The sequence below is a fragment of the Spermophilus citellus genome (genome assembly GCF_964194105.1).
Source record: "Spermophilus citellus genome assembly, chromosome: 9".
Classification (NCBI taxonomy): Eukaryota; Metazoa; Chordata; class Mammalia; order Rodentia; family Sciuridae; genus Spermophilus; species Spermophilus citellus.
In genome coordinates this window covers 20,486,571-20,498,612 of record NC_138191.1, presented here as the reverse complement: position 1 = coordinate 20,498,612, position 12,042 = coordinate 20,486,571, and the positions used below count along the sequence as shown (strand labels likewise).

Below are 12,042 nucleotides of genomic sequence, written 5' to 3'. Positions count from 1 at the left end.
TTCCCAGCCTAAAAGGTGCTTTTTAAATTTAATTAAATTAGAGCTTTCTGTCAACTCATCTGGAGTTGAAGGATGATTACTTCTTTTGAGAATGGCATTTATTATTTATTCTGTTTCCTCCTTCCTTCTTTGGGATAGATAGCTATAAACCTACGCCAAAATTTTTCAGGTCAATCTTGTCTGAGTGGCCACAATGTCAATTCAAGTGTGGGTAGGAACTAGAACTTTTGGCTGAGTCATGTTCTCTAAGTACTTTCACATATTTTCTGTCTAATTATCTACAGAGAATTCTATATCCCAAACATGTAATCACCTCCTTGTCACTCACCTCCTGTAAGAACTTGTCTGCACAGAGATCAACTATCAGCACCTATGGAATAAAGGAGTCAGGCAAGTTTAACCAGAGACACATTCACAGGCAAATACATTAGGCACTGCTAGATCAGGAGGGGTGAGAACAGTTTCAAACAGAATTGTCTTGAAGTTGTAGCAATCCATCAAAACAACAGATTGCAAAACTATTAATAATAATGGCATGCATATTTATAGACTAAAAGAGACTTAAAAAGGGTTAAGGCAACAGATTAGTAGGGTAAGAACAGTCTTTTCAATAAGTGGTACTGGCACAGGTGGTTATCCATACCAAGAGGGGGAAAAATGAAATGACCCTACCTTACATTGTGTACAAAAAAGTAAAAATACCCGGTGGATTAGATGGGCACAGTGGCACACACCTGTAATCCCAGCAACTCAGAGGCCAAGGTAGGGAGATCACCAAGTTTGAGGCCAAACTCAGCAATTTAGCAGGACCCTAAGCAAATTATCAAGACCCTGTCTCAAAATGAAAACTAAAAAGGGCTGGGGATGTAGCTCAGTGGTAAAGCACTCCTGGGTTCAATCCCCAGTATGGGAACAGGGGCAAGGGATTAAAACAAAACAAAAGAGAAAACAAACAAAAAACACACATTATTTTGGAAAGTGAAAAGGCAAGCCTCAAAGATATTGGTTTCCAGAATATAAAAACGCATCAAGACTGGGGGTGTAGCTCACTGGTGGAGTGCCACTTAGCGTGTGTGCGGCCCTGGGTTCCATCCCCAGCACCACACATACAGACACCTTACAAAGCAGTAAGAGGATAAGTAATCCAGTGGAAAGATAGACAATACGTTTTATAAAAGTTGATATTCAGATAGCCAGTAAACATATCCTGACAATAATCAAGGAATATAAATTGAACTAAAATGAGAAGAATATTACCCACCCACCAGATAACATTAAATTACACAAACTGATGATAGTGTTGACAAGGACATGGAGCAACAGAACTCTCATATACTATTGGAGGGAGTTTAAATTGGCACATGTATTTTGGTAAACAGTTTTACTTTATTTATTGAAGCTGAAAATATGCTTACCATATCTTTAATTTCCAAGTAATTGAATTTCCAAGCATATACCCATATAACTGAATGCATGAGTGTGCCAAGGGTCATGTGTAAAAATGTCTATAGTAGGATTATTCATAATAACGTCAAGCTGAAAACAATTCAAATGTTCATCAACTATAGAATGGATAAGAAAATTGTGGTCAATTCACATAATAGAATACTATACACAATCTGAATGACCCAACTAATATTAAACTCATTAATATGAATGAATCTGATATATAAAACATTGAGCAAAAGAAGCCAGACAAAAACTATACTATATGAATCCATTTATATCAAGATTAAAAATAAGCAAAGCTGTATTATACTGTTTAAGGATGCATGCCTATGAAAAAACCCAAGTAAATGAATACTATAAAAGTCAAGATCGTGGTGACCTTTTGTGTGGAATGGGGACGGGATCAGAGATTAGAAGAAGGCATGCTGGAGACTTCTAGCGTGCTGACACTAACTCCATTACTATAATGTGACATTCCATTCCAATGCCATGTTATGGAAGTGTTCATTCACTCTGTGACAATTCATTGTGCTGTGTATTTTGTTTAGGGCACTTATAGATACATATATAATCAATCTTATTATATTTGAAACAATTTTTAAAGTTAACCAAGGGTAGTTTTTGTATATGACTTAAATATGACAGCATAATATATTAATAATTCTACCATTCTTCAAGAGCACTTAGTTTCATTTGTCAGTGCGCTCAGATTTTTCACAGGTGCCATTTATTCCATCTTACCTCTTCAATGGGTAGATCCTGGAGCTGTGGTAAGGAGCAAGACAGGATTCCAATGAGGAATGGAGTAGGTGAGCACACGATGTCAATCATAGATGCTGGCAGGACCGGGATATAGGTGTGCTGCCAGGTGAATGGATACAGTGTAGCAACCACAGCATGGCCACATTTCGAGAGGGTGCTAGACAGAGGAGAAAGCAAATGTTGTTACACTCAGAGCAACCCAGGGAAGGTATTCCAGACATTATGTTCAAGAATTACAAACAGAGGCTGGCTACAACTTGGTGAATACTCATTAATTTTTGCCATTCTATTCAAAATTTTAATTTACTGAAAATATTTAATATCAACCTATTATGTTGATATTATATATCAACATATATATATATATATATATATATATATATATATATATATATATATTATGTTGATATTATATTATATAAATGTTCCCAAAAAATTATCAAGCTAAAAATTAGTGTGCAAATAGAAAAGAATACTAATTTTTTTTTTTTTTATTTTTGTAGTTGGTGTTTGAGAGTTGAGTCTTGCTATGTTGTTGTCAAGGCTGGCCTTGAAGTCCTGGGCTCAAGTGATCCTCCTGCCTTACTTTCTCAAATAGATGAGAACCACAGGCAAGAACCAGACTAGTAATACAAATCTTTAACGACAGTTTAAGCAAAAATTCATTTTGAAAGGAAATCTATTAACCCAAAAATGTCATTGTTATAGACTAATGTAAATGGCTATCTAGTTAGCATTTGGAATTATTCATGTCTCTACAGCATTAGGTAACTGAGAGGCTTATTTTAGATTTTCTTAAATATGCGCAAGTTTTAAAATAGAAAGAACAACAGCAAAAAATGAAGAAATGTAAAAAACAAAAGAACAAGCACCAAGGTGAACTAACATTTTTCATTTATTTCTTACCTTAGGCTGTTAGCAACAAATATTACCCTCCGCTCTAAGAGAAGAGAAGCACAGACCCGGATGAGATGACACACGCTCAGGCACTTAAAAAGGCATTCAAAGTCCACATGTTCCAATCTTGAATCTAGTGGTCGGCAGAGTTCAATTGACTGAAATGCAAGAATTTGAATCAGGAAAGCTGATGTTGGAAAACAACCCATAATGGCAACACTAATAGATACTCTCATGCTTTTACAAGTTAAGTTCCAGAAAGAGGGTCTGCTACAAAGTATTTGTGAAACTGTCTACACTAATCCTAAGATCCTATAGCTTTTTTTTTCGCTATAAATTTCTGGTCAAAACTTTATTCCATCTGAAAATAACATGGATAATCATCATTTATCACACTGAAATTGTCACTACAGAGGGATCTAATCTAATCTAGGATTACTTTGGGTCTTGGGTTGAGGTTCAACTATTTCAGAACAATTGGATATTTTCCAGTGCTTTATAGGAATAAAAATATTATTTACAGTTTATGAAAAGGGGAAACTATTTCTTTAAGTTCCCGGAAACTCTCCCTATAGTACAAGGCCTTCTCTCTGGTAGCTATGAAATCTTTTCAAAATGAGCTAACTTACCCCATCTCCAGCCCCAGGGAGGTAGCTCTTAACTGTGATGGTACGTCCAGGAGCTGGGAAAGGAGCTTCCATGACACTTCGCATGAATGGATAAACAAGGGCAGGAGACATTTCTCTTCTCTTCTCTACTTCATCCAGAATCTACACACACAATGTATGTTATTTTATTTTGAGCTCAGTTCAAAGATAAAAGAATCCTTCCTATTGTCGGAACTGCCAAACTTGGTGTATATATCTGAATTTACGATAGATAAGCTTCTGAAAGCAATGAAATTTCATTATAGCATCATATCTGTTGAGGGTTTCTTTACAATCCTAAGAAAAGTTACTAACAAATCAGATTATTTTTAGAAGATGAGTTCCTTTTCATTTCACTAAGGAAAGGGCAAAGGAAGGTAACACTGAATATGATATCCTGCAATTTGGGGTCTAGGAAAAACATGAGAGAAGAAAGGAGATGCTTCAGGCCATAGTCTTTAAAAATTGAGTTTTAGCAAACCAAAATGAGAATAATATAGCTACACTCACAGCCCCTGTGGGGAACCTTTCTAAAATAATTTGTCAAAGTCTTAGTGTTTCTCAATGAAGTCATCAGCAACAAAACTTTCTTGGAGAGCAGAAAGGATATCAATTTTCAGAGAGTCCATTCTTCTCTCACCTTTGAAAAAAGATTGAAGCAGCCTAGGCGACTAACCATGCAGTAGACCTCCGGGAGTCGCTTTCCTTTGCCTTCTGGCTAAAAGAAAAAGCAACAAAGACAACAAAAATCAAGCAGCACAAGTCTTTACTAATTCTGACTATTAATATTCTTTTAATATTCTTTTTGTGACATGAGTCTTACTATGTCACCTAGGCTGGCCTCAAACTTCTAGGCTCAAGCAATGCTCCTGCCTCGGCCTCTCAAGCAGTTAGCCTACAGGCATGCACCACTGTGTCCAGCTTCTTTTAACATAAGCTCATACAGAGAAGGATCTAAGGGTCTTATCTTTGGTGAACACTGAAAGATAGGAAAAATGCCAAAAATGATAGCTTGATGTATTCTAAAATTGACAGCATAATTTACTCTAAGTTAAGTGTAAGCACTTACAAGAAGAAAGCCCTCAAATGGCTGGTGAGTAACTCAAAGCTCCATTGATTGGCTCCTTGTACTCCATTCCTCAAATATATCCACACTGATATTCAGCCACTATGTTAGAAGTTACTTTATTATAAACAAATAAATTTTTAAAATATCTTTATTTCTATTTATTTATTTTGATGTGGTGCTGAGGATCGAACCCAGGGCCTCATGTGTGCAAGGCAAGCACTCTACCACTGAGCTACAACCCCAGCCCAACAAATAAGTTTTTAAAAAAATCCATACCCTTTCTATTCTATTCTTTCTATTCTAGAACTAACTAAACACATAAATTTTATTCATGGCTAATCTCCATCTTGCTGTTGTTATGTAAACTTAATACAATTTCTTTTAAATACAGATCACTGAGTAGTCCTCAGACGCATCTAGAGATAGTGTTTCTGAAGTCTATCTATTATTCCTTGACCAACTCACTAACACAAATCTGGTACTTACCAACAGCTTCTTACAGTAACCAAACCACCGACTTCCATCTTCACCAGTCAAGACAAAGGAAAATGTTTCACTGAAAAAATAGCCAATAGTTATTCTGAGATAAAAACAACTGCTTATGACATTCCTCATGGAACAAACAATTGAAAATTAGGGTTCAACAGCAGTCATTTGTGATATTAAAGGAAGCATTAATATTACATTTATTTCAAGTCACACTCCTCCTGAGGAATGTCCAGGCCTTGAGAATATCTTGCCTTGTACTGAAGTAAGCAAATAGGTGTAGGATATGCTATTGGTGCTGTTGTCCCTTCTAATTTCTTATTTATGCAATCTAGCTATGAATCAATCCATTTTTATTTTATTAAATGTCCAATTTAGTCAAATATACAGGTAAGTGATAAAGGATTTCAATATGCCATTTCTCTCTTGCAAATTCTTCTATTTAGCTGTGAGAGGCTACATGGAACAGTAATAGAAAAAAAAATCCTTAATCCATACAAATTAATAGGAGGGTCTGGGGCTATAGCTCAGTGGCAGAGAGCTTGCCTAGCATATGTGAGGCACTGGGTTTGATCCTTAACACCACATAAAAATAAAAAAACACAAAATAAAATAATTATTAAAAAATTAATAGGAAAAATATCAATTCCTCATTAGAAACATGGGCAAAAGACATACATAGATAATTTACCAAAAAAAGGACCCAAAGATGCCTAAGAAAGAAACTCAGTAATAATTAAGAGGTCCATATTTAAATAATGAATATAGATTTACATATGGCCAAAAATAAAGATTAGAAAAGAATATGCCAAAGTATTACAGTGATTATTTCTCAGTAACCAGATTGACAGTGATTTCTAATTTCTTCTTTTTATTTACTCTTCCATATTTTCCAAACATTCTGGAATAAACATCTTAACCTAGGGGGAAAAGCCAGACCAATCTGAAAGAAGCTGCTGTGTGGCTAGTGCTGCCACGGACAGCACTAGAGTACCGCAGCTTATGGCTGAGATAAAGAGCGTAATCAGGCTAAACTGGCTATGAGAGCCCTGCCAAGTCTGGAGGCAGGGCAGGGCCACTTAGGTAACAGCTGAGACTATCATATAGCAGGCCACTGGCATGTGACATGGCTCACTTAAGTATTTCAACCTAAAAAGCACTGTTAATAGTTACAGGGTTCTTTTGTGTGTTTGGGGTTTTTTTGATATAAGGTCTCACTACATTGCCCAGACCAGTCTCAAAATCCAGGGTTCAAGCAATTCTGCCTCAGCCTCCCAAGTATCTGGGACTATAGTTGCAGTCCCACCTGGCTTAATAATTAAAATTCTGAATAAGGCAGTTATATGTATTTATAAGCAGAATTCAGAGATGATAATGGTTTATTAATTAAAAATGATAATTTCTACCAGGCACAGTGCACATGTCAATCCTAGTGATGATGCAGGAGGCTGAGGCAGGAGAATAGGAAGTTCAAGGCCAGTCTTGGCTGTCTAGTGAGACCCTATCTCAAATAATAATAATAATAATAATAATAGGGATGTAGTTCAGTGATAATAGCACACCTGAGTTCAACCCCAGGACCACCAAACAAACCAACAAAAACATGCAATTTCCTCTTTAATTCTTCCCTTCTCAAATACACCCACACCTCACAAACTGTAGCCTCCCTCAATACAAGTTCCACAGGGGGAATGGTATAATCTAGGCTGTGGCTTTTTTACCCACTTGAAAAAGAAACAAGATGAGAACATTGTTCTTTTTTATCTTTGTTTCTAGGACTAGAGTCCCAAAGACCAAGTCTTTTTTCATTTTCTGTGCACTCTGGGCCATTCCTTATTGTATGTAAGGGAGAACTATTTTCTTCATCAAAACCAACAAACCAAAGAGACCTTCAAACTTGTTTTCTCTTTGACCCTGAAATTACTGTCTTCTTTTTTTTTAAACTTCTTTTTAAAAATATTTTCAGTTGTATAAGAACACAATACCTTTATTTTATTTATTTATTTTGATGTACTGCAGAGGATCAAACCCGGTGCCTCACATGTGCTGGGCAAGCACTCTACCACTGGGCTACACACCCAGCCCCTGTTTTCCTTTTCAAGTCCCATATAGGAAATGTTCTGATTCTGTTTCTTCCTTTCCTCCCACTGTATCCTTGGTCTGCCACAATGTTCACAAAGCTTTATCCCTAGTTCTACCCATTTCTCAAATACTCTGGTTCCGTTTTGGCAGTCCCAACAAATAGAAATCAGATAAAGTAGCCCATTCACCTCTTTAGTTCTGAGGTTGGTGCCCAGTCCTTCGAATCAGGAAAACAAAATTTTGGGATAACTTTGAGCCTCTCTTCAGTGTCTTTGGATTGCTTAAAGCCATGATCACCCTGAAAAAGATAACAACATAGGTAACATTATTCTATGAAAGTAGAGACTAGAAATAAAAACTCAGCCTGGTCTCAGGAAAAGAGATGTCTGATAAGCCTGAGCAAATGTCTCAGTGTGGTTTTGTGCTTAACAAAACAGGAAGGCCAAGACTGAGAATCACGGAAGATGCACTAAGAACAGTTACTAAGAATAAAGAATCCTATTTTTACACAGAAATGGTGCTTGTGGAGATCCTATAATCTAGTGTAAAAAACGTGGTTACAAATAGTTTCTTATCTAGAGGCAGACTCTTAATTCAGGATTCACACACTAGTAGAAACCCAGTATTTTTATAAGTCAGAGACTCATTCTATAATATTACTAATAGCAAAAACCTAGTCATCTCAAGACATCCTCTGATCAATCATCAAGGGTGCTTTGAGAAGGCAGATGAATGTTATTTAGAAAAATGCTATTTTTAGAATCCATCCCATATATAATCATTTCTCTTAGCATATAATCTTTGTTACCTAATTACTGGTTTGCAACTTCCTGTAAAATTTTACCATGGAATAATCTTGTGTAAAAGTGGCATTGCATTTTAAAAGACAGTCTAAATTTAGTTAAACCAAAAGACATTTAGAAACTAGTACCACCTGTCCTCTATAAAAATAAGCACATAAGTCCAATTATCACATTACTTTTAGATTATTAATATCAAGCTCTTAAAAACAGAAAAACATCAGGGCTGGGGATGGAGTTCAGTAAGACAGCACTTGCCCAGTTTGTTCAAGACCCTGAGTTCTATTCCCAGCACCACAAAAAGGAAGGAAGGAAAGAAGGAACTAATAAAAACATAGTTGTATCATAACCTTTAATTTTTACATTGTTAAAATATAAAAATACTTTCCACAATCATTATCATCCAAGGTTTCCACAACAAAATCCAAAAGGATCAGGTCTTTCCTCCCATAACTGGGAATGCCTACAGCACAAAGATGGTATGTGACTTACTTAGAGATGTTCCTGAATCACTGCCAGAATTAACTGTGTCCTTATCTGGTTGAGTCTCTTAATTCAGACTTAGCTTTCCCTTTCCAATTGTAAGACTAACTGAAACCAGGAAAAATAATTAAGCTCCTCTTAGTGGCAAACTTGATATCAAGCTATCTAAATAACCTTATTTTAGCCTATATATTATAGTGCATTTTACTAAACAATGCTATGACTTTGTGCTTTCAGGCTAAGTGAAGGAATTTTATGAGAAATTAAACTTATGAGAAATTATGGATTTATTCACTGTAGGGATATTGTTGAGGCATTTAAAAAATAAGAATCCATGCAGAAAAATAGTTCTTAGATTCCAGTACAGTTGTGTTTCACTAATTTTTTTAGTGAAACATGTAACTCAGGGTTATAAATCCAAAGTCTCAAAGAGGATCAGCAGATAAATGAGAAGTGGTGCAAGTAATAAGCTGGAAAGTCAGTAAATGTCCTTTTTAAAGGGATAACTTCTTTTTTTTTTAGTACTGGGAATTGAACCCACGGTTGCTTAACCACTGAGCTACATCCCCAACCCTTTCCTACTTTTTATTTTGAGACCCTCTGCTGGGTTTCCTCCTTCGCCAGCAGCAGACCAAGGGGCCACCATTTTAACCAAAAGCAGTTGGGCAACCCCCAGGGGTTACAGTCTCCATACTGGGATGTGCTTGGTACTTGGATACTTGGTACTTTCCACACTTGGAAAAGGCTTGCTTCCACTGAAGTCATCCACTGAAGATATGTGGCGCTACCAGCCCAGGGCAAGGCAGGAAAAACTGCCCCCATGCTTTGTGTAGAGATGCTGCAGAGGAATGCTTGCCTGAGCCCACCCTCCCCCATGCCTATGCTCAAGTCCCTGCCAGGCAGCAGTCACTCTACTGGGATGTAAAGGAAGTCAGACAGGATCCAGTAAACCAGGACAATCAGTAAACTCACCCCAGGAGGGCAACAGGAGGTGAGACCAAAGAACTGAGGCTTTAAGACCCTGGTACAAGCTGGGAACAGTGGCACACACCAGTAATTGAGGCTACTCAGGAGGCTGAGGTAAGAGGATCACAAGTTTGAGGCCAGCCTGGGATTCTTGGTAAGAAACTATCTCAAAAAAAAAAAAAAAAAAAAAAAAAAAAAAAAAAAATATATATATATATATATATATATATGTAAAGAGCTGAAGATGTAACTCAGTGGTAAAGGGGCCTTGGGTTCAATCCCCAGTACCTCAAAAAAAAAAAAAAAAAAAAACCCGAAAATGTCCTTGGCACAAGTCCAACTGTCCTATCAGACTTCAATTAATAATAAACACAAATTCAAAAATTATTAAGCAATTCAAGATGGTGACTACAGAGCACTAAATCCCCCTCATAGGGCCCTCCTGAGTGAGGGGCCTTATAGACTACACTGGCCCATGAAGTTTTGCTCTTTACTCGGTTTCAGTCAATTCCTGCCACTTTGGAATGCAGGCTTAGTGTTGCTACTTTTTCCAGTTTCTCATGACAAGGCAGAAATACAGATTTGCATGTGAAATTTGATTTGCATAGAGGCTGAGGTACATCTCTAGCCCCTGAAATTTGATTTTTTTTTTTTTTTTTGAGCTACTAGAGATTAAACCCAAGGTCTCTCACATGCTAGGCAAGTGCTCTACCACTGAGCTATACCCCCAGTCCTTTTTTAAAAAAACTTTTAAAAATATTTATTTTTTAGTTTTAGGTGGACACAAATGTCTTTATTTTATTTTTATGTGGCGCTGAGAATCGAACCCAGTGCCTCACACATGCTAGGCGAGCGCACTACCACTTAAGCCACATCCCTAGTCTGCCCCCAGTCCTTTTAATTTTATTTTGAGGCAGTTTCTTGCTAAGTTTCCAAGATGGCCTCAAACTTGCCATCCTCCTACCTCAGCCTCCTGAGTGGCTGGGCCACTGCATCCAACTGGAATATTTTTAAACACCTGCAACAAAAGTTGTTTTTTTTTTGTTGTTGTTGTTGTTATTGGGGATCAAATCCAGGGGTGCTTCACCACTGAGCTACAACCCCAGCCCTTTCTATTTTGAGACAGGGTCTCACTAAGTTGCTTAGGGCCTTGCTACGTTGTTGAGGCTGGCTTTGAACTTGTGATCTCCCGCCTCAGCCTCTGAAGTCACTGGGATTACAAGCATGTACCACTGTGCTCAGCCACAAAAGTTATTGATATTATTTTTATAAAAATACTAAAAGAACCAGAAAGAAAGAAAAAAAAAAAAGGAAGGAAGGAAACACATGTGCTTGGGTTAATTTTCTCACAGGCTCAAAAGGCTCTCTGAGAGCACAGACTAAGAAAAACTTTCTCAGTTGCACTCCCATCATCTAATCCTGGCAAACAGCAGGCACAATATTTAATTAAATGAATGAATTGTTTTTTTTAAAGTAGAGTGAACCAAATAATAGTTTTAATAACAGCTATCATCTATTAAGTACATTCTGTGTGTCAGGAACTGCACTAAGCACTTTACTTATATTATCTCATTAAATTCTTACTAATAATGGATAACATTATATAGAGTTCACTGCATGTCAGACACTGTTCTAAGTGCCTTATATAAATCAGCTCATTTAGACTTATTATATCTCAAAGGGGTAAATACCATTATGATTATGCCTACTTTACAAATGAAGAAACCAAGGCATGGAAAGGTTAGGAAACTGCTCAAAGGCACTGTGCTAATAGATGGCAAATACAGTGTTGGCTCAGAGTCCAAGCTATCAAGCAACACACTATTCTGCCTCTTATTAGGGATCAGAAAATTGAAGCTTTGTAACCTGCTAAAGATTACTAAATGGTGAAGCTAAAAATAAAAAATCTAATTTGGAGAATGAACTAATTCTCCCCCAATTTCCATTTGCTTATAGTTTATGCCTGGTGAAAGATGTCATCAAAGTCGTTTACCAGATCCTACAAGTATGATAAAAGCTGGTCGAGATAACAATAAACAAAAAGAAAGGAAATAAATATACATGGCACGCAGGAACCTTCCTGAATGCTTCTTGGTCTCCTTGTACCTACCTTGCTAGGGAACTGCTGTATGACCTGGGGAATATAGCTTATTCCTGATGCCTTCTTCTGTAGAGACACCACCACAAACAGTTCAAACAGCTGCTGTTCCTGCAATTCAATAAGATCCCGCTCCAAGGTCTGGTAGTGAGGATTCCTCTTGGAAGACTGCTGCAATTGTGCTAAGCGTTTGTGGCGATCTGTAATAAAATCACAGAGCAAGGGTTTTCCCCTGAGATCCTCTAGTCCCAAGGTCATGACCCACACAGGACCAATCTTCACAGGTTCACTGCTGAATGCACA

General features: G+C 37.2%; 1 protein-coding gene and 1 pseudogene across 5 annotated transcripts in view; both read right to left on the bottom strand.

Moving 5' to 3' along the window:
• LOC308656637 (protein SET-like) overlaps positions 1–12,042 on the bottom strand; it is a 119,174-nt pseudogene that overhangs the window by 23,639 nt on the left and 83,493 nt on the right. The gene's annotated exons all lie outside the window — the stretch shown is intronic.
• Positions 1–12,042, bottom strand: part of DENND2C (DENN domain containing 2C) — an 85,608-nt gene that overhangs the window by 9,190 nt on the left and 64,376 nt on the right. For all 4 annotated transcript variants that reach the window (XM_081307906.1, XM_081307907.1, XM_081307908.1 and 1 more), the window contains 8 exons: positions 11,752–11,939; positions 7,581–7,690; positions 5,311–5,380; positions 4,396–4,473; positions 3,738–3,878; positions 3,118–3,266; positions 2,191–2,368; positions 329–370 (listed from right to left, as the gene is read on the bottom strand). In XM_081307906.1, coding sequence (XP_081164032.1) covers positions 329–370; positions 2,191–2,368; positions 3,118–3,266; positions 3,738–3,878; positions 4,396–4,473; positions 5,311–5,380; positions 7,581–7,690; positions 11,752–11,939 — 956 coding nt within the window. The remainder of the gene's footprint in view (positions 1–328; positions 371–2,190; positions 2,369–3,117; positions 3,267–3,737; positions 3,879–4,395; positions 4,474–5,310; positions 5,381–7,580; positions 7,691–11,751; positions 11,940–12,042) is intronic.